The sequence below is a fragment of the Capricornis sumatraensis genome, chromosome 2 (genome assembly GCF_032405125.1).
Source record: "Capricornis sumatraensis isolate serow.1 chromosome 2, serow.2, whole genome shotgun sequence".
NCBI lineage: Eukaryota > Metazoa > Chordata > Mammalia > Artiodactyla > Bovidae > Capricornis > Capricornis sumatraensis.
In genome coordinates, this window is record NC_091070.1 from 14,471,048 (window position 1) to 14,497,844 (window position 26,797).

The following is a 26,797-nucleotide window of genomic DNA, read 5'->3' on the forward strand; positions in this document are numbered from 1 at the left end:
AAGGGTGGGGAAGACCCCAGAGAGTCTTCTTCCTGCCTCCTCCCTTAGGCACACCTCCCTCGTGACCCCAGGAAAGCCCTCCAAGTCTCCAGTCTCTGTGCTCTGGGCTCCAGCGGCTGTTGCCAAGAGGCGAGGCTTGCCTATATCCTCCGTCCCATCCTGGGGGGGCCCTTCGAGACTGCCCAGCGTCTCCCGTTCCGGCTGGTCAGCAGGCCGGGGCCTCCACGTGGCCGAGAGATACAGCCAGGGCTCCGCTGGAGCCTTCCCAAAGTCTGCAGGATGTGTTGGGGGGGCAGACCAGGGCGCCCTGCTGCCTCTCTCTCCAGGCCCTTCCCCTGGCAGCCACTCCTGGCTGGAGTTGCCAGGCGGAGGCCTGGGTCCTGGTCAGTGATACTGGCTCTGGTCCCCCAGTTCCATTCCTTCCTGGAACCGGGCCGAGTCCAGCTCCCTTGAAAAGGCCCTCACACCGCTCTCCTCTTCTCCCTCTTCCGGCTGTCTGCTCATGGTGCCGTAGGTGGGCTGGGCGGGGGAGGAGGCGGGGGTCAGGTTCATCTCCGGCTCTTGCAGCACGGTGGCCACATACAGCTGCTCAGGACAAAGAAGGGAGATGGGACAAGGTCACACCCGGGGCGAGGCGAGGTCATGTCCATCTGGGCACACCCTCCCCCCGACCCTGCCCACCCTGCCCTGACGCTCGACCTTTCTCAGGGCCCCCGCCCTCTAAGCTGTGGCTCCTTCCTCCTCCCCTGGCAGCCCGCGTCCTGGCCAGCCTGCCCAGTCTGCCTTCCCGGTTGCTCTCGAGCATAGAGAGGGCATCTACACGCTCCCTGGACTAGTCAGTGGTCTCCTAACTCCCAGCCCATTGCTCCTTCAGCACACGTGCCGTTCAGTCTCGGTTCCAGGTCCGGCTGAACCCAGGGGGAGATGACAGGCTCCCTGACACCGGGGGTCTGGCGGGGGAACCCCCATTCCTGAGCTAGTGCGCTTTCTATCGCAGCTTGAGCGATGCATCCAACACCCTTGGGCTGCGTTGCTGGCAGGCCCGTGAATGAGGATTTGAAACCAAGGCTGCCATCTGAGGTCTTAGTCATGAGACCTGTGAAGTCCAGGCCTGGGCTCAGGAATGCCTGGGACAACAGCCGAATAGAAAAACACACAAGAAGTAACAGGGATGGGGCTGTCTGTTGTCCTTTGAAGGGACTTTGAAACCAACTCCTTATTTTGAAAACAGGTAATTATTGGGTAAAATGAAACCTTTTCTGTAGGAGTTTATTAGAGTGAGACTAAAGAACCCTACATGATGAAGGAACATTTTTTTCTGCAATAGAATTTAGATATTTTCATAGGGCCCAAGTCAACCCCATAGGTAACTTTTGGGTCCTCCAGGAAAAATGGTAACTGAAAAATGGAAAAAGCCAGCAGTCATCCCTGAACCTGGGAGTCACTTTAGCATCATTAATGGCAATAAATGGGATATTATATATCTCCTCGGGTGACACTGCCTGTAATGTTCTAGGCCCTAGTGTTGAACTTGAATCTTCAATTCCAGCCTTTGAACCTAACTTCTAGTTTTCAGGAAATACAGGAGATACTGTAACCTCCTGTAAGATACCATGAAGAAACAGCCAGAAAAAGCCAGAAGACGGGGCCTTCTGGAGGACTATAGGCTTGGTCTCTCCAACAAGTCATAAAATAGAGATGGGGCTGAAATAAAAGGGACATGGGCAGGGGCCAGATTAATCCAGCACAGACCCTGGATTGGATCCTAGTTTGGACAAGCTGTAAAATATATTTCTGAAACCGTAGGGCAAGTTGAATATGGACTAGGTATTTGAAGAGGTAAAAACGTATATATGTAGGAAGACGGAGACTGTTAACTAAAAACACAGGTTATGAAACAGTGTGCAGTGTTATGACATTTTAGAAGAAATATATATCTGTAAGAATATACATTGAGGTGACAGTGGTCATTGTAGGTGGTAGAAATATGGACTTTTATTTTATTTTGGCTTGTTTTTTCCCCCATAGTTACCTACAATGCTCAGAAATCTCTGTTATAATAATGAAAGATTTAAAAAATCAATTCCAGTAATTTCTTAAAAAAAAAAAAAAAGAAAAGCTCAAACTCTGGAGTCTGGCAGACCTGGTTCAAACTTTGTTCTGCCGTTTTCTTGCACAGTAGTACCCTAGGGTCTAAATTAAGTCAGGTCTTTGAGCCTCAGTCTCCTCACCTGTAATATGAGGATAAACACCCCCCCCACCCCCCCCGCCACTCACTGTGTGGGTTAAGCGTTAAGATCAAGAGCAAGAATGGTGAAGCATCTAGTTTGCAAGGTTTCAATAACCAACTGCTGACAATATTCTGGAAGGGTCATCTTAGAAGGGCCCTAGGAGAAATGCTCCGTGGAGAGAGACTCCTGCTTCGAAACCTTTGTCTCTCCTGGTACTGAAGCTCCATCCCCCCTGCCATCCCCCAGAGCTCACTGGGCCCTCTCTGTGGGGCTCGCTTCAGAATGAGGCCTGTAGTTCTGTGCACCCGGCGTGGGCACGTCCTCCCACTGTCGTCTAAGGGGCCCCCCTCCCACCCACTCGGCAAGTGCTGCCTGCTCGGCAGTTGCACCTGGCCCAAAACTGTCTTTGGTTCCCTGATGCCCTGGATTCTCTCTTCTGGGCGTTTGCACAGGCTGGTCCTGTTCCTCGAGTGCTCTCCCCGACACCTTCTTCCATCCGGCAACCCCTAACTCTCCTGTGCCTGGAGTCTGGTTAGACCTCCCCTCCTCCTGGAAGCCTTCCCAGAGTGTCCAGGGCTGGCTGGTGCTCTTCTTCAGTGCTCCTCCAAGGCACCCTGGCATCGGGGCACGGGCCAATCCAGTACCCAGCTCAGTGCATGCCATGGCAGCCTGGCATCCACCCTTGCGGCCGTGTTTTGGCGTGCGTTCGTGCCTGTCTCCAGGCTGAGCCACGGGGGTGGGAGCCAGCACCCAGCCTGCAGGACCCCTGCGCTCGGAGTCCAGCCTCGTCTCCTCTCAAGCTGACGGGCTCACTCGTCTTACCCTTCCGTGCAGACCTCCAATAGCTCGCGGCAGCTCTGTCCGCGCCACGCTGCCTGGCACCCGTGCCCTTGGCGGCAGCCTTCGGTCCTGAGGCCGAAGGACCCCAGCAGGCCCCTGCGTCTACACGACTGAGCTCGCTGAGGCTGAGTCCGCCCTGCCCTTTCTCTTCCTCTCTGAGCTCCTTCTATAGTGTGTCCTGGAGACATTCCTGGATCTTCTATCATTCTGAAGGCTCTTCATCCAGGGCCACGGCAACAATCTGACCTGGGCCAAGTCCTGCTGCGTCAGAGGGGGGAGTCCCGGGCACCCCGTCTCCTCCCCGATACCCAGGGTGGACTCTAACCGCTGGTGCACCCACAAGGCTGCTGGAGAAGCCTATTCCTGTAAGCATCCCACTCCCCGACCCCGACCTGTCCCAGGGCGAAGGCACTGACTCACAAGGGAGGTTGGTGTGGAGGAGGTGCTGCTTGGCTCCAGGTCAAACACGGTCTCCATCTCCTCGGGCTGCGGCAGTGGGAGAGACAGGGAGGGTCAGTGAATGGCCCCCCACCCCCACCGCCCTCCCCATATCCAGAGAAACTCAGACCCTAACCTCAGGCTTAAGAGGGCCCCCGCTCCCCTTCAACTCATCTTCTGTTTTTCCAGACTTGCAGCCCAGCTGGCCGGGCTGAACCCTTGGGGGACAGAGTGAAGACCGGGATGCTGGGAGAACCTTCTGGAAGGAGCTGTGGGAAGCTGCGGTGCAAAGATGAGCCTGCTGCTTTGATTCCAGGAGAAGCCCTGACGTCAGCAATCCCCTCTTCCCTGCCAGAGTTTCCTATTATCTGAGATGGAGGTCACCTTCTGTCTCTGGAGTGGACACTTGAACAACCAGATCCCACGACATTGTTGCATTGGGAAGAGCCACAGATGCTATCTGCCCAGGTGCTTGCTAGCACGGACTCGGGCCAGGAGATGGAGGAGGGTCCGGGGAGAAAGGGAGTAAGCGCCTATGCCAGGACCCCAGAGATGGGACCACCGGAAGCAAGGAGATCCTCTTCTCCGAGGTTCCCTTCTCCGCTCAGTAGTATGCTAGTACTTGAAGTCAACTTTCTTTCTTATTTAAATTCATTTGAAAAGGAAACAATTCGCTATTATAAACAAAAATCCTGTGTCGGCTGCCATAAACAAGGTCAACTAGAAAAATAAAGGTGTAACCAGGAAAAACAGAAGAGGTTTCGGTCCACTGGAAATCATTCCAGTGCGCTTCTAAAGTCACCCCACTTTAGGAAGTGCTGATCTAGAGCACACAGTTCTGTTGGCATGGATGGGCCCCCTTCTCTAATAACTGGCTGGGCCCCGAGACCCTGATGCTGGGAAAGATTGAGGGCAGGGGGAGAAGGGGGCAACAGAGGGTGAGATGGTTGGATGGCATCACTGAGTCAATGAACAGGAGTTTGAGCAAACTCCGGGAGATATGAAGGACAGAAGGTCTGGTGTATTGCAGTCCATGGGGTTGCAAAGAGTCGGACGCGACTTAGCAACTAAACAACAATGCTGGCAAACAGTCAAAGGAGTCATGGGGCCCAGAGAGCCAGGCCTCCCCTCCAGACGAGATCAGAGTATCCTAAGATTCTTCACAGTGAGATGACTGGTCCCCTTCCCCAGGGTATCATCCTTACCACCCTCTCTTTTACTCCTTCACTCCGTCCTTTTTCTCAACCCTCCATCCCTTGGAATGGCCCCAGCAGCTCTGAGGCTGGACAGGCTCACATCGTAGGAGGGATGGGCCAGCAGCCTGTGGTTTGGAGGAGACATCAGAGGGGGGAAGAGGAGAGGACGACTGTCTTCTGCCCTGGGAGGCGTGATTCTGGGGCCAGTGCAAGGACACACACAGTAGGCACACCCAGCACCGTCTGCCCATCCCACCATCAGAGAGAAAGGCAAGAGCCTCTCAGCGCCCTGATGCTGTGGGCGCCCCAGGCAGGGGGGTTCCTCAAGCTGTGTGCGCCCTGGGGAGAACTTGCGGGAGGAAAGGCAGGCTGGCAACTCACCTCGTAGTTAGTCATTTTCGACATCTTCCCCAGGAAGGTGGCAACGCAGACCATTATTATGGAAACAATAAGCGTGGTGAGGGAGAAGATGGTGATGGCATGCTGGGACCCTGCAAGAAGGAGAGGCATGGGCTTGGTGCCTGAGGACCAGAGCTGTGCGGGGCGCTGGCAGAGATGCTGGCCCGGCTGACATATGCCTGGGGCCCCGGCCCAGCACCCGTTCAGGAGTTTGGAGCCCAGGGTGGAGATGTCTCTGCCTAGCTCTCCTCTTAACCACATAATCTATGAGCCCCACCAGGGACATCATCCCTCTGTGCTACCTGGCCAGTTTAGACTTCAGCATCTGGCGGATTCCACGAAAAAAAATTCATTTACTTAGCCACTTAGGTGCCCATTAAATGTCCCCCCAGATGTCAGCTACCTTCCATATCACGGTCCCTGGGAAGTATCTGAGTCATTTATGTCACTCCTTCAGGTCACTCATTTATATCCCTGTCCCCAAATGCAGTGACTGACCCACACCTTTCCTTGTAAGCCCTTCCCCGCCACTTTAAAAAAAAATTCTTTTAAATTTTTATATTGGAGTGGACTTCCCTGTAGCTCAAACGGTGAAGAGTCTGCCTGCAATGCAGGAGACCCAGGTTCGATCCCTGGGTTAGGAAGATCCTCTGGAGAAAGAAATGACAACCCACTCCAGTATTCTTGCCTGGAGAATCCCATGGACAGAGGAGCCTGGCGGGCTACAGTCTGTGGGGTCACAATCAGTCGCCCAGTGACTAATACGACTACTACTACAGTTGATTAACCGTGTGGTGTTGGTTTCAGGTATACAGCAAAGGGACTCAGTTATTCATACACAGGTATCTATTCTTTTTCAAATACTTTCCCCCATATAAGTTATTACAGAATATTGAGCAGAGTTCCCTGTGCTATACAGAAGGTTGAGGTTGGTTATCTGTTTTAAAAAATAGCAGTGTGTACATATCCATTCCGAATTCCTACTGTGTCCCTCCCTGCTCTTCCCCCTGGGTAAACATAAATTCTTTCTCTAAATCTGTGAATCTGGTTCTGTTTTGCAGATAAGTTCCTTTGTATCATTTTCCGCATATAAGCAATATCATATGAAACTTGTCTAACTCTCATAAGCCCTTTCGAAGTAAGCATACTCTATGACATGTGCTAACAGCACGGAAAAGCAATTCAGAATTTAAAAGTCACTTATGTTTTGTTTGGGGATGTTTGGTAACTTTTTCATAACAGCAGTTTTCTAACTACATGAATATTAAAAATCAGTCTTTACAGTCGGAAGTTATTCCAAAATGATGTTTATCGTTGTGTTTTTATAAAAGCAAAAAATGGTAAACAGCTTCAATATCCCAACAACGGAGAGCTGACTAAAACTGGCAAATTAATGCAGCCATTAAAAGACATGTGCTCAAACAGTATTTTAATAATGGGAGAAACTGCTCAGAGCATAATGTTCAGTGAAGAAACTCAGGCTATAAGTCCGACTAGAATAAGATGGAGCCACAGTTTTGTAAAGTCGATCAGTAAACCCCCTCCTACTCTGCCATGTCCTTTAAAGCACATGCACAGAGTGAGGTCTGGGAGCAGCAGACAGGAGGCTGTAGGTGAGATGACAGGCATTCAAACTCTAATCTTTCCATTTTTTTCCTATTTTTGATAATAAATCTGTAGTCTTTTATACCTAGCAGAAAAGTCTTATTATAAAATGAAGTCTGCCAGGGGCTTCCCAGATGGCTCGGGGTAAAGAATCTGCCTGCCAATGCAGGAGATACGGGAGACAAGGGTTTGATCCCTGAGAAGATATCCTGGAGTGAAAAATGGCAACCCACTGTCAATACTAAAGGAAGTCAACCCTGATTTCCTGCAGGGAACTGAAGCTGAAACTCCAATACTGTGGCCACCTGATATGAAGAACCGACTCATTGGCAAAGACCCTGATGCTGGGAAAGATTGAAGGCGGGTGGAGAAGGGGATGACATGATGAGGTGGTTGGATGGCATCACAGACTCAATGGACATAAGTCTGAGTAAACTCCAGGGAGTTGGTGATGGACAGGGAGGCCTGGCGTGCTACCGTCCATGGGGTCGCAAAGTGTCAGACATGACTGAGCAACTGAACTGAACTGACTGATGATAGATACTATAATATTTTATTTCCTGCCAGCCTTGAGTTAGAATGAAGGAGTAGGATGTTTTTGTTGTTGTTGTTTTTTCCCTGAAAATTGTAAACCGAAAAGTATACGGTTTGGACCACACGGGTGCTACCTTTAACTTCCAAGGTCAGCCGGGACTCTAACACGAGCCCGCTGGGCCTACAGAAGGCGCTGAGCGAGGCTGTGCTCCACAAGGAACACCTCGCTCCTCCCGGGGCTTGGTCTGTTTCAGCAAGAGTCGTCGGTGAGGGGTGATGGAGCGATGGGGGAACAAGAGGCGGGGAGGCCGGGAGGCCGGCGGGGTGGGGGGCTCGGCACATACCTAAGCGTAGGACGGAAAAGAAGAGCATCCAAACCAGCCCCAGGAGCGGCGCGAAGATGGCTTGGTGGATGGCGGCCACGTGGATCTGCTCGTTGAGCTTGGTGGGCGCGTACGAGTAGTACATGTTATAGCGGTCCGTGATGTGCTTCATGCACAGATAGAGCAGCCCTGGGGGCCGGCAGACGGAGGCAGGCTCAGAGGCCATCCCAAGACCCTCCCCTCCCCTGGACCCGAGATGCCAGACACAGGTCAGCCACAGTGGCAAGGGGGCCAGGGCCAGGCTGTGGGAGCCCTTGTGGGGCCGATCCCGCATGCCCAGCTGCTGCCCTCGAATCCTAGCACCTATTCTGTCATTTTGGTAAGTGGTCATTCCCTAACGAGCATCCTCCGTAAATAGCCATCCAATCCCGGCCCCCCTGACTAACCTGGCCCCCTTCCCTGCCCTTCTGATCCGCTGGCCCTGGGTCTCCTCCTGAGCCAGGAGGGAGCTGGATGCTCTGGGGCTCCCAGTTGCAATGGCGGGTGCAGCTCCCCCCGGCGTGGGGGGGGGGCCCTCAGGGACGACTCACCGAAAGGAACAATGATGGGGCAGGTGATGCTGTACGCCATCACTACGCTGAAGACATTCATCATCCACGCGTACTCGCGCCCATACTGGAAGTCCATGGCCTGGTTCTGGGGCAGAAGGTAGAGTCCGCTTGGCTTGGCTGCTTCTGCAGCTCCTCGTCCAGCAAGGCAGCCTCCCCTCCAAGGCTGGTGTCGGAGAAGCACCTGGCCCCTTCTGCCCACCAGGCCTCCCAACCTCAGATTGCTCCACACTTCTAACAGGCACCCCCCACTCCAACACCCGCCCAAGGGAAGCTCCAAAGGCTGTGTCAGGGAAGGGCCTGGCCCTCACCATTCGGATGTTCACTCTCTCTGGCTCCGACCTGGAGAAGATGAGGCGGATGGTATACAAGAAGAGTGACCCCAGGCGCATCAGCTCCATGCCTGTGCCGATAAAGGCTGCCGTGATGACGTAGTTGACAAAGAAGGCGCCATTGTCTGGCAGGAACACACACCTGGGTGTGGAGGAGGGCAGGAGATGGCCGAGGAAGCCGGAGAAGAGGGGGAGGGCAGAGACGTTGGGAGCAAAGAGGAGAGAGAGGAAGAGAATTGAAGGGATGGGCAGGGGGTGGAGATAGAGATGGGGAGAAGAGCTTTCAAATACAGTCATCCCCTGGTATCCACGGGTGGTTGGTCTCAGGAGCCCCTGCGGATATCAAAATCCAGGGATGCTCAAGTCCCTGATATGAAAATGTCAGTAATATCTGCAGATAAGCTATACCCATCCTCCTGAGTACTCTGTCTCTAGATTATCTGTAATACCTAACACAATGTAATCAGCTGTAAATACAACTAAACGCTATGCAAGTGGTTGCTTGCACACAGCACATTCAAGTTTCGCTTCTGGAAACTTCCTTGAATTTTCTTCCCTGAATATTTTGATCTGCAGTAGGTCATATCTGAAGATGTGGAATCCGTGGATATGGAAGGCCGACTGTATACATGAGTTTCCAGCCCAATGTAACTTAAAAAAGGGCCCTTTGGAGCAAGGATAGGGGTGGTGTACAGCAAGTGTGGATGGGTTAGGAGACATATGTACTGGCTTGATCTAAAGAAGGGCTGTTAAAGAAAACAAAAATAAAGAAGGGCTGTTTGACTGGATCCACAGACCCTGGAGAGTTCATAGGTAGACTTTTGGGGGTCTGTGACCTTGATGAGATGGCTGGATGGCATCACTGACTCGATGGACGTGAGTCTGAGTGAACTCCGGGAGTTGGTGATGGGCAGGGAGGCCTGGCGTGCTGCGATTCATGGGGTCGCAAAGAGTGGGACATGACAGCGACTGAACTGAACTGACCTTGAATAGGGAAAAGACTGCATCTTCACTTTCTGCAGTTTAGCACCTCCTTCCATTAAGAGCGGAGGCAACAAATCACGGGCATGTCAGCCATGGCTGTGAGTATGTCGCCAGTTGAAGCGAGGTATTTTCATATCATGTTGTATTTATTGCTGAGCGCTCACAATGCCATTTGTATTCATCATCTCTTCAAAATGATGCTAGTTATTAGGCCACTAAATTAGACATGTTAAATTCACATGATTGAGATTTTCCTGTCTGCACACGTGTAGCTAGCTGGCCAACTTCAACTAAGAGCCATTCAGCCACCTTAATGGATTGTCACACTGCCTGTTCTCACACTGGTGACCCAAGCATCTCTGTTGTCTATACAGTTCTGATAACTCCCTCAAGAAGAAAAATCTGTGAGCCCCTGCACATATTTCAGAACTCCTTCAAAAGCTATTCTTTCTTGAGGGCATCAAAGTTGAGTCATGAACTCACAATTCTTCTCCTTCTCATATGTTTACAAACTGTATTAAAAATAATGACCTAATGTATATACACATATGCATTTAATATACATATATACATCTATATGTGTACATATTGTTTTCAGATTCTTTTTCATCATACATTATTATAAGATACTAATATACTTCCCTGTGCTATAAAATAAAAAAATAAAAATAAATAAAAATAATGACCTAGCCAAAGATGAACTCACTCATTTTGGGTAAAACGAAGCTTAGTTTAATTGTAGTGAGCTTGGAGAATTCTGGCTCTTGCCCTATAAAGCAAACTATGAAAGCCTGCGTGGCATTGGCAACAGCACATCTTTGAAAAATTGGGACTTTGAACATTTGTAATCCTGAAGACAAAACAAAACCAAACAAAAGGAGAACCTGGCTTGATGTCCAGCAAGACCTGCATGTTGCCTTGTCAAAAATCCACTCCTCTGTTCCAGTTGAATGTTCTTCTTTTAGCTAAGTAACATCAATTTTCACATAGATGGCTTTAAAACAGTAAAATGTAACTTTTGCTTGCTTCCATTTAGAATGCATTGACCTATTATTAAATGTATTAACAGAGACTGTATCATACATTTGAATTCTAAAATCTTTCGGTAACTATATTTTGACATAACCAGTTTTTGTTATAGCCCAGGTATTTTGTACATTTAAAGAACTCTGGGCTTCCTGGGTGGCTCAGTGGTAAAGAATCTGCCTGCCAATTCAAGAGCCATGGGTTCAGTCCCTGGACCGGGAAGATCCCACATGGCCCAGAGCGACCAAGCCGTGCATCTTAACTATTGAGCCTGTACTCTAGAGCTGGGGGACCACAACTGCTGAGCCCACGTGCACAACTACTGACACCCAAATGCTAGAGCCTGTGCTCCTCAACAAGAGAAACCGCCGCAATGAGAAGCCCACGCTGCAACAAAAAGCAGCCCCCGCTCTCAGTCTAGAGAAAAGCCGGTGCGGCGATGAAGACCCAGCACAGCCAAAAATAAATAGTTGTTTAAAAAGAAATCGAATCAGAATCAAACCAACATTGTACAGCAATTATCTTCCAATTAAAAAAAATGTATAAGAAATCTACTCAGAGTATACATAAAACTGGCAAAATCTGAACATGCTCTGTGAATTGTATCAATGTCACTTTCCAGGTTCTGATACTGTACCTTAGTTATGCAAGATGTGTCCACTGGGGGAAAGTGGATGAAGGGTATATAGGGCTTTTTTTTTGGCAATTTCTTTTGAATCTACAATTATTTGAAAAACTTCATTCAGAGGAGGAATTTTGGGGCTTTACCCCCAAAGGGGTTCGTGGCACAGGAAACGTTAAGAAGCTGCCTAATGAGAGTGTTGGCACACATTCCTCTCTACCTATATGAGCAGATAAAGGATAGGCATATCCAGCTGGTATGAACCCACAAAAGCCCCAGTGAACACTGGGAGTACGCCTGAAACATGCACTCTAGTACTCACTGGAACCTGATAGATGCCTGCTCCAGATAGTAGATGTCAAAGAGCCAGTGCAAAAAGACGTCCAAACTAGAAGCAAGAATAAAGCAGACCCTCCAGTTAGTGAATCGATGAACTAAGGCCTGGGGTTCAATTTCTCTTGGGCTGGCTTCCCTCCTTCCAACCGTCCTTGCCTGCTCCCCGAAGACTCTCGCACCTTAATATTCCCGCTGGCCAATCCACACTGCCTCTCTTCTTAATGCTGGCCACCCTGCCCCTGCCTCTGTGACCTTTCCACTCAAGGCCTCCCCTCTAGCAAAGCTTTGCCAGCCATTTCTCCCACAGCGCTCTCCTCCTCTTCTCAACTTCTACTGTACATTTCCTCCACCTTGGGCTGCCAGGCAGCTGGGAGGTACGGCTTGTCTCCCCAGCTGGATGGTAAGCACTTTGCGGGCAGAGTTCACGGCTGACCGCTTAGAGTTCATGATAACCTGGCTCACGCTAGGCTCACGACAGGCACTGGACTGTCATTTGAGGAATGGATTTGCAGCAGCCACAGGTGGGCCTACAGTGTCTGAAGGAGGAGGTTCCGACTCTAGGGTGAGCCTGGCTGAGAGAGGAGAGGTAAATCGGGGGTGAGGTACCTGGTCAGCCCCATAGAGGGCAGAATGACCACCATGAACACCAGAAAGACGTAGCACTTGTGCACTATGAACAGATTCTGACTTGTTCTAGAAGGAAACAGAGAGAGACATGATGAGAACCAAATGACTGACTCCAGGACGGAGAGAGAGAGAGACGGCTACCTGGGCTAGAAAGCAGTTTCATAGCACGTACCAACGCCCTCTCCACAGTGCACTGAGAGCCATGCTGTGTCTGGGAGCAGCAGGAAGGAACGGCATGGTCAGCTAGAGATGTCTGCCATGGGCAGAGGAAAGGGAAGGGGAGGCTCACACATACCATACACTTGACACCCCTGCTGCAGGGACATCACTAACAATACTCAGAATCCTTGCAGCGTTTCAATAAGCAGCATGAGCCTTGGCCGTAGGAAAGCCCAGGAAGGATTTCTATTAAGAGAAACCTCCTGGCTTACTGCCTGATAGGAGGATAGAAACTTTGGGGGCAAGAAATAACTTTTGAGACCCATGCAGCCTTCAGTCCAGAGCAGGTCCATTTTGCCCCAAGATATAGTAAATACTTCCTAACTAATTAGCTCCTACCACAGAACTATTAGGGCTAATAATCAGGGAGGGGCTCTTTGATTGTTTAAAATATGGCACCGCACGGGTTACACGGGTCTTCAGTCAGATCGAGGGCATGGGCTCCTCTGCGATGACCGTAGCAGCCCTTCTGACATTTTTCAGCCAAGTCCTGTTCTCTCGCTCCCATCCTCTGCCCTCTCCCTGGCATTCCTGGCACTGGCCACTTCTGCCCACAGCTCCAGGCCCTCAGTGCATGGCTGGAAGATGAGGGAGCAGCCTGAGGAGGGCTTGGTTTCAGGTATCTCAGCATCCCTGAGACAAACCAGTCCCCTCTTTCCAAAGACAGAAGTATCTGTTACTTTTTTGGGATGGTTTTGGGCATCAAAGCCATCCTGCATCAATTCCATTCCCCAGGTGAGACAGGAAGCCGGAGCACAGGGCTGGTGGGGACAGGGGAGTGGGGGAAGAAGCTGGGGCCAAGGGAAGGATAAGGGGGAGGCCCCCGCTCACCTGGTCCAGTGGGCTTCAAGGAAGGCAGAGAGGTAGACAATCAGAGGCATTGTCACCGTAAAGGCCCAGAGCAACACAGACGGGAAGAACTGGGTCACGATGGGGCTCTGTATGGGTGGATGGAGGTGGGGCAGAGAGACGTCAATGCAAGAAGTCCTCTCCCCCTCACAGGCCTCCCCTGCCTTCTCCCACACCTCTGGGCACTTCTCCAGCTCAGTTCCAGAGCAGACTCTGTGTCCCTTAGGCTGCACAGTGGGCTGGGGCCTTTCTCACTCAGAATCTGCGTGGCTGGGGCAGCCAGAGGCTGACACCTCAAGGTCAAGGGGCATCCCCAAGGGGTGCAGGCCTCCTATGCTGAGGTCGCTGGAGGGATGGCCTAGGCTGACCCCACCGACTTGGCCCCAAGGCCATAGCCACCTGCTGTCACTCGGGGAGGAGACACTCAGACTTTAGGGAGGAGACACTGCTTTTACTGCGATGTTGTGTGAGACATGGTGGAGAAGGGGAGGGTGTGGTGTGAGAATCCCCGGGCAGAGCTGTGGTGCCCCGGCCTGGGGCCTGTTGTGAAGCTGACAGAGGAGGGGGGCAATGGGAAGCAGCAGCACAAGGACTTGGCTTGACTGTGTGCACGTGTGTGCATGTGTGTGCATGCATATGTGCGCTGCGTGTGCACTTGCGTGTGTGCATCTGTGTGTGTTTTGCTGGAACAGGCATGGGGATAACATGAAAGAACGGGCCTTCTAGGATCACTGCAAGTGTGCATGTGTGTCTGTGTGCACATGTGTGTGTGCCTGCGTGTATTTTGCTGGAATAGATGGGGATAACATGAAAGAAAGGGCCTTCTAGGATCATTGCAAGTGTGCACGTGTGTGTGCATGTGTGTGCATGTGTGCTGTGTGTGCACGTGTGTGTGTCTGTGTGTGTTTTGCTAGAACAGGCATGGGGAAAACATGAAAGAAGGGGCCTTCTAAGATCACTGCAAGTGTGCAGGTGTGTCTGTGTGCACATCTGTGTGTGCCTGCGTGTGTTTTGCTGGAACAGATGGGGATAACATGAAAGAAAGGGCCTTCTAGGATCATTGCAAGTGTGCACATGTGTGTGTGTGCATGTATGTGCATGTGTGCTGCGTGTGCACGTATGTGTGCATGTCTGCGTGTGTTTTGCTGGAATAGGCGTGGGGATAACATGAAAGAAGGGGCCTTCTAGGATCACTGCAAGTGTGCACGTGTGTGTGTGCGTATGTGTGCTGTGTGTGCACGTGTGTGTGTGTGTGCCTGCATGTATTTTGCTGGAACAGGCGTGGGGATAACATGAAAGAAGAGGCCTTCTAGGATCATTGCAAGTGTGCACATGTGTGTGTGCATGTATGTGCATGTGTGCTGTGTGTGCACGTGTGTGTGCACGCCTGTGTGTGTTTTGCTGGAACAGGCGTGGGGATAACATGAAAGAAGAGGCCTTCTAGGATCACTGCAAGAGCCTTGAGGCCACAGAACTTGGATGTGGGCCTTTCCAGCTCCTCAGAACTCCGCTATGCATATGGCAGAGATGCCTCTTGTGGACCAACCCGGGTTCTGTGTGTCCAGAAGTGAGGCGAGTAGAACCAGAGCCAGAGGGCCTGCTCCTCTTGAAGGGCTACCCTAGAACTAACCTCCGTCTTCCCCACCCCCGCCTTATCTTCACTCCAAGGACTCAGCTCTAGAGAACGTGGGGTGAACGGAGCTGTCACGCTCGCCCCACCCTCTGCTGCTCTTTTGCACCTCTAGCTTGACCCAATCTAAAGAAGTCCTCCAAGCCCATCTCAAATTCAGCCCAGAACTTGCCTAAGGCTCCCCCACCCTTTAGCCCTAGTCCCTAAGACGGGCAGTGGCCCACATGCATCCTCTTTAGAGCAAGGGAGACCCTGGGCCACCACGTACACCCACTGCCAGGGCCACAACTGTGCACTCTGGAGTCACGTCTCAGTGGGCCCCCCATCCCATCCTCACTGGAGCTCTTCCTTTGTCTCCCGGGGGGCCCCCATGCCTGGCCTGGGTGGAGGAGGCACCTGCAAATTCTCGATGGGGCGGGTGACGTTGTACAAGTCGATGGTGTTGATGATGATGGCAGGCGTAGTGAGGAAGAAGAAGAGGAAGAAGAGGAAAGTGTTGATTGCGATAAAGCGGGCCCACCAATGGAAGCGGCGGACGGACAGGTGTTTCCTGGGTGGGATGGAGGAGGGAGACGCACTTAGGACCTTGGGTCTCAGCCCTCAGACACAGCCACGCTGCTTTCTGCGTGCCAGCTGTGGACCAGGCTTCCCTGTGGGCCCATGCCTGCATGCGACAGCCCTTGGCCTTTTCCTATCACACCACTTGTAAGGCTCTGAATACATCCCACAGGTGAGCCAGAAGAATGATCTGAATTCTTTCTGCAGGAAAAACCTTTTCCCCAAAGGCTGGGTGCCTTCTGTGCTTGTGGTGGGGTGGGCTTGGGGGCAGGCAGAGGCTGCGATGCCCAGGAGAGACACAGCCCAGCAGGGGCCGTATGTGAAGGAGGAGGCCAGGCCCTGATTCTTTTCCCCATCCTACAGCCTTCTTCCATCCCAAAGAGCTCAAGGGAGAGGAGACAGACAGAGGGGGCTTACCAAATAATGTCTCTGGGGTGTGGGGCACGGACTATCCTCCAGTGGTAGGACTTGACGATGGTGCTCACTGAGGACTCTTTGGGGGACATCCCACAGTGAATGAACTTGTAATCCTGCAGAATGCTGCGGAGACGGGGGAGGAGACAGAGGTCTGGGGGTGAGGAATTCCTGGACACTTGGATATGTCTCTCCTGGCCTTATAGGTGGGCAGTTCCTCAGGCCTGGTCACTGGAGGAAAGGGTGTTAGAGGGATGGACCAGGAAAAGAGGGGACCACGTAGTTCTCAGTTCATGTCTTGTACCCCTAATGGTAGTGGCGGCACAAAGTCACGCTCCTTCTGTGAGGTTGACAGGGGAGGTACTCGTTTAGCCTCCTCTTAATATCAATAGCTGCCGACTGTTCCACCCAGTGCCTGACACTGTGCTAACTGGTGAGTCACATCATCTTAGCCGCATAGATTATTGAAGACACAACCAAAGAGGGGCAGGTGCTGGCACTGGGGCCCCATCTTGGGTTTCCTAACTCACATCTGCTGTAATTAAACCTAAGACCCCTTCTCTACTGAGCGATGGTTCTCAGAAAGATATGTAGATGTCTCACACACACTAAATAGAACACATATTCCTTCTTACCCTTTCAGGAGGTGGACAAGGAAGATATAAGCAACCAAATTTGATGAATAAGAAACGTGAGGGTGTAACAACTAACTTGCAAAATTGCACGTGACCCGTTGCCCTGAATTCTAGCCTGCGCTACTGTTCCTTTGCAGGGTCGGGGCGGGTGAAAACAAAGCCTTGTGGACGATCAGCCTCCCTTGGGGAGAGGATGGCTCCATCATCCTCAAAAGGCTGATTCTGAGGCTCCTATGTATTTGACCCAGGCCTAAGACTCCTTCCAAAACGTTCCAGAGCAGACCTCATCCATTCCTTATGAAGATGGGCTGCCAGTGCTGGGGCAGAGGAGGGGAGGGGCCTGCAAAGCTATGAAACAGAGAAGGCTTGCAGAGGAGAGGAGAGGAGCAGGATGGCAGTTGCGTCTTTGTGCTCACTCTGTCACTCGCGGTGAGGGGAAGGGTGACGTAGGGGCGGAAAATGGGTATCATTCTTGTCAAGGCCTGGAAGAGGAACCAAGAGGTCGACGGCTACGCTGACCACTTCTGGGCTGAAGCAAGCACGTATGGGGGTGGGGAGCCCAGGGCCTAGGCGTCTCTGGAGACAAGCTGAGCCCGGCAGCTGGAGGAAGACGCATGCAGCCATGCTCTGGAAAGCAAGATGGCAGCGGCGATGCCCGTGAGGAGCAGGGCAGGGCCGAGGGGAGGAGGGCAGAGCACGGCACGCTGGAGGGAGGTGCTCTCCCCTCCTCCCCTCGCCTGGAATGGGGGTGGGAAAGGATGGTTTCGGAGAACCAGAGGCCCGCTCCTGGGGCCGGGCTGGGTGCAGCAAGCAGCTGTCCCCTCCACCCTCTCCCCCCAACCCGGCACTCACTGCTTCGTCATCCTGGAGTCCTGGAAGGTGACGAAGATCAGGTCCAGACGCTTCAGCCGCGCGCGGTTGAGCTCAGCGTTGAACTCATCAGTCAGCTGCTCCTCCAGCTCGCTGTAGTACTGTTCTGCGTCCACCTAGGGGGCGAGACGTGAGCCTCAGAGCTGGAGGGGCCAGGGCTCCAGGAAGGCCACCTCCCTCCCCCAACAGGGCGCAGGCCGGTGCGGGGCGGGGACGGGTTGGGGGAAGGGGGTGTCTTGGTTCCATCCCCAGCTCCCTAGGATGCCTGGCAAAAAAGCTCAGGACCCCGGGTGGGCTCCAGGTCCCAGCTCTCCAGGAGGAAGAGGCTGTCACTCTGAAACAAGCTCCTTGCTCTTAGATCTGGGGAAAGGGAGGCTTCCCCAGAGGTGAAGGGGTGCCTTTGGCCTTGGGGTGGACTCCGGAGGAGCAACAGAATGTGCCTGCAGCCTTTTCAGGTGAGGGAATCATGCTTTTTTTCAGAACTGGCTAGATGAGTTCAGTCCTGCCAAGGCCTCCTTCTAGCCACATGGGTGGGGTGATAAAATGGAGCCCACGGCTTTCAAATGTTCCCGTCCCAGCTCTGTGAACGCCCAAGGCCTGGCAGCCTGCTGTGTCCTTGCTGGTCCTCCCCACCAAGCCCCAAAGGGAGCAAGAACCAGCCCCATCCTGGATCACTCTGGGAGGGGGAGGCCCCGAGAAAGGCTCCTCTGCCTTCTCAACAGGGAGACAGGACATGCTAGAAAGGAGAACGTGAGCCAGGGGCCGCTCTGAATGGAGTCTGCGGCCCAAGGATGCAGGCCCGGGGTACTGCCTGGGGCCGTGGACGGAGCCTGGAGCCCTGGTGCCCCAGCCCCTGTGCCGCGTCCCCGATGTTCGCACCAGTTACCTCTTTGAAGCAAGCCCAGCACCTGCAGAAGCACAGCCGGGAGCAGGGGTGGACCTTGATCATCACCTTCCCCTTCTTCTTGGCCTTGGCAGTGTAGTAGAGCCGGCCCCGCATCGCGTGGCGCCTGCCAGCCAACAGGTGACACCGTGAAGGGTCTCGCGGTCGGAGGCCCGCAGAGCAACAGCCTTCCCTTCCCTCCCCACCCCAGATCCAGACAGGTTCCGCCTCAGCCTCACCTCTGATCATCCAAGTCAATCAGGGTCCTGACGTCATAGCAGAAGTGGACTCTGGTCACTACGCACCCTGGGTAGGCCTCGCTGAAGCCAGGAACAAAGATGATGAGCCAGCCTGCGGGGCTGGGGACTTCCCCTCTCCCTAGAGCTACAGCCCACAGGGCTAAGGGGCACAGCTCCCAGGGATTCCCGGTGCTGGGGTGGTGGAATCCACTCCCTGGCTCCTAAGCCTGGACATCAGGGTTGATCCCTGTTAATGAGAGACTTGCCACATCCTTCCCAGGTGACACAGAACAGGGCCAGGGAGCAGAGCTGGATATTGCTGCTCACGGACAGATAATTAGCTTCTAGGGTTTGGAACTCAGGTCACAGAAGGGGCCACAAGATAAGATGACCTGTTCTAGACTGGGCGCACAGCTGGAGGGTGACCGGGAGGAGGCCATCCACGCCTCAGCCCACCCCCACCCCCCTCCCCACTTACTGAAAATGCTTAATGATGATCTCTGGGTCTTGGATATCCGTGGGGACATAGGTGATCATTAGCGTCCTGGTGACCTAGGTGGGGAAGGTCAGTGGAGAAAGAAGACTGCTTGCACAGGAATTCTAGGTCTTCCGGTGGCCCTCAACCACTTGGAGCAGGTCGTCTACTCATGTCAGGCTGCCTCCTTGCTGGGTAAGCCAGGTGCCAGCTTCCCCACCCAGCCCACGTCCCTGAGGTCAGCAGGCAGGCAAGCTACACCTCTGTGAATCCCTGTGCCCCACGCCACGCACCCCCTGCGCCTGCACCAGGAGACCCCTTGCCATGGATGGCTGTAGTCAGAGGAGGAAGAGTCAGAGGCTGCAGGGAGAAGTGGAGCGCTCAGGGGGGACCAGCGCTCCATGACCTACAAGGGCAGCTCATGCTGTCTTGCTGACCTCCGGTCTTCACTGTTTCACGTGATGCCCACCTCAAGGGGACATCCCTATCATCAGACTGGGGAAGGGGAGCTGGAAGGTGAGTTGGACTGTGGGGAGGGAACGGGGAAGTCCCTCAAAGTTCACATGTTACTCTGTGACTGGGACATGTCTTCCTGAGCCATCGCCTTGTGGCAAGTGTCTGTAAACTGTGCTGCTAGAGAGGGGAGTCTGGGCGGAAGCTTCTGGTGACAAGACAGAAAGCTGATGTGGCTGAGTCCAGATGGGCCAGGAGTGCCCAAGCCTCCTGGCAGGCTGAAACACTCGGGGTTACCTTTCAGGGGTGTGTGCAATTGCCTTCTGGGGTGTGTGCAGTTGTGTTCTGGGGTGGGGTAAAGGGAATCTGTCCTTTAGGATGAAAGGCTTGAAGGAGCCCATCTGTCTTTTATCTGCCCTCTTCCCTCCCGCTAGAAGACCCTACCTGCCTAGCGGTCCTTCCTGGGATCACCTCCCAAATAAGTGAATGCTACTCAAACCCTTGTCTCAGGTTCTGCTTGGGAGGTGGGATGGGAGAAATACAAACCAAGAGACTGAGGACACAAAGAGGCGGCCCATGAGTTTCTGACCTCAGGGAGATGGTGGAAGGGCCAGGAGTTGGACCCAAGAGTGGGCAAAGTAGTCAAAGTATCTACCCACTGGGGGCACTGGCCACTGAAGATGGAGGTCACCCCTGCCACAGTTAAGCCTTCAGTTTTCCAGTGGTGGGGAGGTCCAGGGGTCCTTGGAGAGGGTCCAGGGCAGCAGGGGTGTAGTGGGAGGACATACTTGGGGGCAGCTATTCACTAGCTGGTTTGCAAGGGTCGCAGTGGTTTCACAGCCCAGACGGATGTGCCAGGTGACAATTCCCAGGGATAAGCAAAGGAGGCTTCCCTGCTCGAGCGAGACTGCCCCCCAGAGGTGTGCAGACCACGACAAGCTGGGATGCTTCTGAAGGCTGGGAGTCGGATGGTTCGGATGGCGGGGGCAGGAGGAGGGGCTCTAGGCGAGAGGGTCCTAGCAGTTCTCTTCACTTACTCACCGCGTAGCTTTTCCTGGGCACAAATCCTAAGCAGTGATGAGTCATGAACAGGAGGTTGGTGACGAAGTATAAGAAAGCGAAGACGCTGTGTAGCCACAGGAACTTACTCCTGCCAAGAATGAGACACGGGAGGCGTGAGACCCCCACCCCACACCCTCCCATCTCCCCAGGGCCACCCTCCAGTGCCTCCAGACACTCAGGCACCTTGGAAGGGGATGGAGAAGGGGCTGTCCACTCCAACGAATGAAGGCTAGCGTTGATCGAGTGTTCACTATATGCCAGACCCAGGGTGGGAGCAGATGCTCTGTGTACATTTTCTCGCTAGAATCTTGGACTGTGTGAGCATGGTGCTGTGAATGTCTTCGTTTTACTCATAGGGAAACGAGGGCCAGAGTGTTTGCCCAAGGCTACTCTTGGCCGTGGCGGTCCCAGGAGGGGTGTCCAGAACTGTAGAAGCACTTACACTCTTTATACCATGTCGTATTGCCCCCTGCCCACCCCTCCACACCCCCCTGCCACTGCACAGCTGACCATGAGGCCAAGCAGAGCAGGCCTGCAGAAAGGAGGGCCTGCAGATTCGCCTCACCTCCCTGGGGCAGGAAGTGTTTGGGTCCTGGGGCTCTGCACTCACATGAAGCTGTCCCAAGGCACCAGGCCAGGAAGGCTGCTCTGAAACAGGGCCCGCCTTATTTGGTGCAGTTTGAGGACAGAGAGGCTGCCTGGCTTCAAAATATCTCATCACTGTCCCCCGCCCCCCCACCTCCTCCGCCTGGCATTTCACTTAACTTTCCCCATCTGGCTAAATGCCTCTCTCCTCAGTTTTCTCAGAGAGGGCAAGGTGACATGGTCCCTGAGGGACGCTCCAGCTCTCTGGATTTAGGAAAGTTGAAGGGGCTCTTGGCCGCCCTATTAGACTTCACTTCTTGTTGGAAGTTGTAGGCGCCACACTTACACCAGCGACTGGCCGGGAATAAGCTGCTTAAGCTCTGCTTTGGTGCTGCCAACACCCAGGGTGGAGCTGGTGAAAGGCGGCCCAGCCTTTCTGGTGCTTTTGGAGTTTGGTGGGGTTTGCAGGGGTGCAGGGTCAGAAGATGGGGTGGGGTAAAGGGAGGTGGGGTTAGGAGCGCGTTGGCCCACTCACATCTGCTGGAAAGGCTGCTTCCGCTCTGTCAGGAAGCTGGCCATGAGCCCTGGGGGGCCTGTTGTCTCGGCCGAGACCAGCAGGGCCGCGTCTGGGTCTTACAGATTGCTCTGGCCACCAGAGGGGTTGGCTGACGTTAACGTCCACAGGCTCCTGAACCATGAGGGCTGGAGGGGCCTTAGAGCTCGTGTCCGACAGCCTTTCCCCCACCACGGACGAGGGATGAGGCTCACAGGAGGGCGCCCTGCCCCAGACCCAGGGCCGGCTAACAGCAGAGCCAGGGCAGGGACCCAGCCCCTCTGGGTCCTCAGTCTTGCAGCCGCGGGCATCAGGTCTGTGCTTCACTCAGTTCCTTGAGGCCTGAGCTGAACTCTTTTGTGGGCAGAGGAAGCAGTACCTTAAGCCTCCACTTACTACAGTGCTTTTGCCTATTGGGAGCTAGACATACCAAGCAAAGAGGACCACCTTGCTGAGACTTCAGGAGTGACTGGTTTAGCTAGGTTCATCCATTACAGAGATGGGGACACGGAGGGGCACCAAGCACATTTCCTCACGAAGAGAAGGCAGTGCCTGGCGTCCCACTTGGGACCTGGGTTCCCAAAGAAACCAGGCCTTTCTCATCAGCAAAGAGGAGCCCATGTTTGGACCACCTCTCCCCACCAACATCCACACCACCTCCCCTGCCCCAGCTAGTAGAATGGGAGGTGAGAGGATCAGGTACCTACTCTGTGGAGACATTGACAATGGTGGTCCGGCCAAAGTGACTATCCCGGTCTGAAAGAGAAGAAAGTTGCCAACCTCAAGCCTGGCTCCTTGACTGGTTGGGCACCAGACCCTAGGGTTCCCGAGCGAATGCCTGGCACCTAGAAATGCTTGCCTACATCCTGCGCTTCCTTTTAGTTCCCCAGAGCTTGTTGCAGGAGATGCGAGAGACATGAGTTCCATCCCTGGGTCGGGAAGATCCCCTGGAGTAAGAAATGGCCACCCGCTCCAGTATTCTTGCCTGGAGAGTCCCCGTGGACAGAGGAGCCTGGCGGGCTGCAGTCCCTGGGCTCACGAAGAATCGGACATGACTGAGCGACTGGGCACGAGCACCAGTGGCCGAGGAGAAACAGGTGGGAACCTGAGTGGTCAGGGCACACCTGGCGCTGTCCGGACGTTTACACACCACCTAGTCGTATGGCCCTCATTCGGCTCTGTACTCACTAGTGACATACTGGCTGCTATTCACTGAGCACCCACTACAGGTAGTGTGCAAAGCACGCGACATGCGTTGTCTCTCGATCCCTATGACTGTTGAGGAAACCGAGGCCTGGGGACACTGCAGAAAATGAAATAATCTTCTGGGAAGCAGACGTGGGTAAACGGTGGGGAACCATGTTTTCAGTCTCTGAAGGCCAAGCCCTCACCCACCACACTACTGTGTCAAAATCTGCCCTGCTAGGAGAAATGCTGATGGACTCCAGATGAGAAATTCTGCCCCTACGATGCTGCGTCCACCAGAGTGGGTACAGCGAGAGATCCGGTCCAGGGATCTCGGCAGTGGGTCACATGCCATAACAAGGCCTCCACGAACACCTGGCCAGGTACAGTGTGGGTCATGGATCATGGATAAACATTCAGTTTTAGACTGAATTACTACTATCTGCCTTCTCTGCGCCAGACCCTGGGCCAAATTGGTACCCAGAGAGGTACCACCTGTGGTTTCCACGTGAGGGAACTGGAAGCACGGGTTGCCTAAGGTCCCATAACTAATCCTGAGAAGTACAACTAGAAGTTAGAGTTCGAGATGCCCAGGCCCCAAGCTCTGTCCCACCAGCTGGGCTGCCTCTTAGGTCTAGTGGGCCGGGCTCGGGGTCCACGGAGCTCCACCTACCCAGAACATCTCCAGTGTAGTTGATGGGCAAGATGATGCCCAAGGAGGGGATGCAGAGGATGAGGATAAAGATGATGAGGTGGTACTGGAACATGATGTAGATCCGGGCATCATCTCCACACCTGCTAATCAGATCTTCATTCCTGGAAGAGACACAGAAACGGGGACACTGCTCAGGAGCCAGTGTGGCTGCAACTCGAGGCAGGGGTGGAGGGAGCAAACGGAGAGGAGATGACCGCCCCACGCCCGCGTCTTCATCTTCAGAAACACCCCTCTTCTCAAAACTTGTTAGGCCCAAAGTGGGTTTCACTGAATTTCACAGGCGTATCAAAGAAAGAGGCTGCAGATAACGCACTTGGGAATCCAGAAGCACTCTTAAATCAGGCATTGATTTCCTCTTTTATTGCTTCTTCAAACGTGCCTAGTTCCTGCCATGGTACAGGTACTGAACAAACCGTTAGTGATAGCAAGATTCATCCTAGTTTTCACAAAGCTTCTCCTTAAATTAAAAACCACAATGAGCTAAAAACTTCAAACCACAATGAGCTGTCACTCCATACTGCCAGACTGGTCAGCATTGGAAAGCTGGTGAGGAAAGTTCTGGGAGGAGGCGGTGGTGAGGGTGTGGGATGCTGGGAGCTCTCTCACACTCATGGGTACTGACTCTGGCACGGCCACTTTGGGTAACAGTCGCCATTATCTATAGAAATTGACTATATGTACACCCTACGGCCTAACAATCCCCACCCCTAGGTTTATAACCAACCGAAATACATGCACATGGGCATGAAGAGACAAGGATGAGAATCTCAGAGATGCATTATTTGTAATGGCCCCGAACTGGAAACAACCTAAATGTCTGTCAAAGTTGAGATGGACACAAGAATGAAGTACACACGCAGTGAGCTGCATACATTATGCATATATGTAGTGAAACACTATACAGAGATTAAAATGGAAGACCACAGCTGAACTCCACACATGGAATGTTGAGTGAAAGAGGACACACACAAACAACACATGCCATATCATTTCACATACAAAGTTCAAAAATAGGCAATACTGAACTGAAGAGTTAGAAGTCAGGATGCTGGTTCCCTCTGAAGAGCAGGGAGGTGCTAGGCGACTGGGAGGGTGCAGGAGGAGAGCTTCTGAGGTCTTGGCAATGCTCTAATTTTTATTAGGAGGGAGGCTGTGATAATTGAGCTGGACATTTATTTTTTGGGCATGTCTCTGCATGTTTGTTAACTCCAATTAAAAATTTTAAAAGCAACACATGCTTATAAGAGAAATTTTGGAAAATACGAAGGAAGAAAATCATTCACCTACAATCTCATCAAACCTAAGACAATGGGTATTAATCATTTTTATCAATTTCCTTTAGTTTCTTATTATATTACTGGTTTACCTTAGTGACTGTAGTATAAACAGCATTTGGTGGCTCAGATGATAAAGAATTTGCCTGCAATGTGGGAGAACTGGGTTCGATCCCTGGGTCAGGAAGATACTCTGGAGAAGGGAATGGCTGCCCACTCCAGTATTCTTGCGTGGAGAATTTAAAGGACAGAGGAGCCTGGTGGGCTACAGTCCATGGGGTCACAAAGAATCAGACAAAACTGAGCGACTAATTCTTTCACTTTTTCCCCACTTTCTTTCATTTCACATTTAATCTTAAGTGTTTTCTGACAGTTTAACATTTTGTCTAAATATTTTTATGACTGCACAGTAATAATGGTGACAATGGTCTGTTTGTGGATTATTAGTTCACACTTAGCCCCAAGATGCACATCTGCCCCCCCCGACTGGTGGACATACCATAGTTTACTCACCCTTGCCCTCGGATCAGACTTGAAGGTGGTATGCAACTTATAGCACCCAGTCCAATATTCAGATTTATTTTTCAACAATACTACAATGTACAGCATATCTTCAAGGCTTTCAATATCACCATTTCAGTAATTACTTAGAGCTCTCAACCTTTTTTTTAAACTTCAAGCTGTTAAAACACTTCCTGCCCTGCATTTGGAGAAAGCAATGGCACCCCACTCCAGTTCTCTTGCCTGGAAAATCCCATGGACAGAGGAGCCTGGTGGGCTGCAGTTCATGGGGTCGCTAAGAGTCAGACACGACTTCACTTTCACTTTCACTTTTCACTTTCATGCATTGGAGAAGGAAATGGCAACCCACTCCAGTGTTCTTGCCTGGAGAATCCCAGGGACAGGGGAACCTGGTGGGCTGCCGTCTATGGGGTCGCACAGAGTTGGACACGACTGAAGCAACTTAGCAGCAGTAGCAGCAGCAGCCCTGCATTTGAGAATTAATCCCAAGAATGGGGCGGATGAGGAGTGGTGAGAAGGGAGAATGGGGGGAATGTCCCCCTGCAGGCTTGGGGTGCCCAGATCTGCTCATATGATATAAATAGTGTGCCTGAGGCAGGGTGAGAGCCTCCAATCAGAAAGCGAGAGCAGAGGGCCGGATGGGACTGAGAACACAAGAATTTCGTTTCTGGGCTAGCAATTCCCTCTGCTCCTACTGGGCTCATTGCTCCATCTGCACCGGAAAACCCAGGCTATACTCAGCAGCCTATGTTACACTTTCAAGGGAAGCCTGAGTTTTTGAGCTATCTATACTTCTCTATTAAACTCTGTCCTGTTCCCACCACTCTTTAAAATGCGGCTCCTACTCATGATTAATTCTTGTCTCTGCTTGAATCGCTTCCTCTCCTCTACCTCCTACTGGAGACTCACTGTACCTGGCATCCTTCTCTTTCACCTTTAACGCCTCCTCTCTCTTCAGCCACCCCGACTTCTTCCCTTTCAATGACAGCCAGGTTCAAATGCCCATGTTTCAGTCTTAGAAAAACCCGAGAAGCTCCTCAAGCATCTACTCCTTCACCAGCTTCACTTTGAGTTCCATCCAATATCCTTACGTCCCTGTCCCACCCACTTCTTGAAAAAAGGTGACTTCCTTTCTCAGCCTCTACTCCTCAGACGTCTCCTCATCCCGGACCTGCCCTCCCAGGGGAGACCCAAGTCTTCAAAGCCGTCGTCCTTTCCTGGGCACTCATTCTAGTCCGGCTCGCAGGGTTGGAGCTGCAGAGCACACCATGTCTGGAGCCTTGTGCCTGCCTGGTTACAGCAAGCTGCTGCCCTACAGGATGCTTTTTCCTCCTGCCCCAGCTATTCTCTCCCTTGGATCCTTTCTGATCTTGCTCCCTTGGGTGAACCATCTGCTCCCACAACTTCAACCACAACCTCTTCACTCCATATCCCAAGTCTAAATTTCTAGCTTCAACCTTTCTCCTAAGCTTTATTTCTGTTTTTCAATAGCTTGACCATCAATTCCCATACTCACCCTGGTTCTGTGTTATCAATTTCCCAACTCATTATATCTCCTCACCTTCCACCTAATGG

At 52.6% G+C, this 26,797-nt stretch overlaps 1 protein-coding gene across 1 annotated transcript in view; it reads right to left on the minus strand.

Annotated features, from left to right (window-relative positions):
• Positions 1-384: 384 nt before the first annotated feature.
• Positions 385-26,797, minus strand: part of TMEM63C (transmembrane protein 63C) — a 33,945-nt gene continuing 7,532 nt past the window's right edge. Inside the window, exons 5-23 of the mRNA XM_068966411.1 lie at positions 23,385-23,527; positions 22,234-22,282; positions 20,368-20,476; positions 18,877-18,950; positions 18,399-18,479; positions 18,163-18,286; positions 17,259-17,392; positions 15,775-15,897; positions 15,196-15,349; positions 13,152-13,258; positions 12,081-12,167; positions 11,461-11,526; positions 8,486-8,648; positions 8,157-8,262; positions 7,588-7,755; positions 5,087-5,196; positions 3,646-3,651; positions 3,492-3,557; positions 385-585 (exon numbers count right to left, since the gene is read on the minus strand). Of these exons, the coding sequence (XP_068822512.1) occupies positions 385-585; positions 3,492-3,557; positions 3,646-3,651; positions 5,087-5,196; positions 7,588-7,755; positions 8,157-8,262; positions 8,486-8,648; positions 11,461-11,526; positions 12,081-12,167; positions 13,152-13,258; positions 15,196-15,349; positions 15,775-15,897; positions 17,259-17,392; positions 18,163-18,286; positions 18,399-18,479; positions 18,877-18,950; positions 20,368-20,476; positions 22,234-22,282; positions 23,385-23,527 (2,071 nt within the window). The remainder of the gene's footprint in view (positions 586-3,491; positions 3,558-3,645; positions 3,652-5,086; positions 5,197-7,587; positions 7,756-8,156; positions 8,263-8,485; positions 8,649-11,460; positions 11,527-12,080; positions 12,168-13,151; positions 13,259-15,195; positions 15,350-15,774; positions 15,898-17,258; positions 17,393-18,162; positions 18,287-18,398; positions 18,480-18,876; positions 18,951-20,367; positions 20,477-22,233; positions 22,283-23,384; positions 23,528-26,797) is intronic.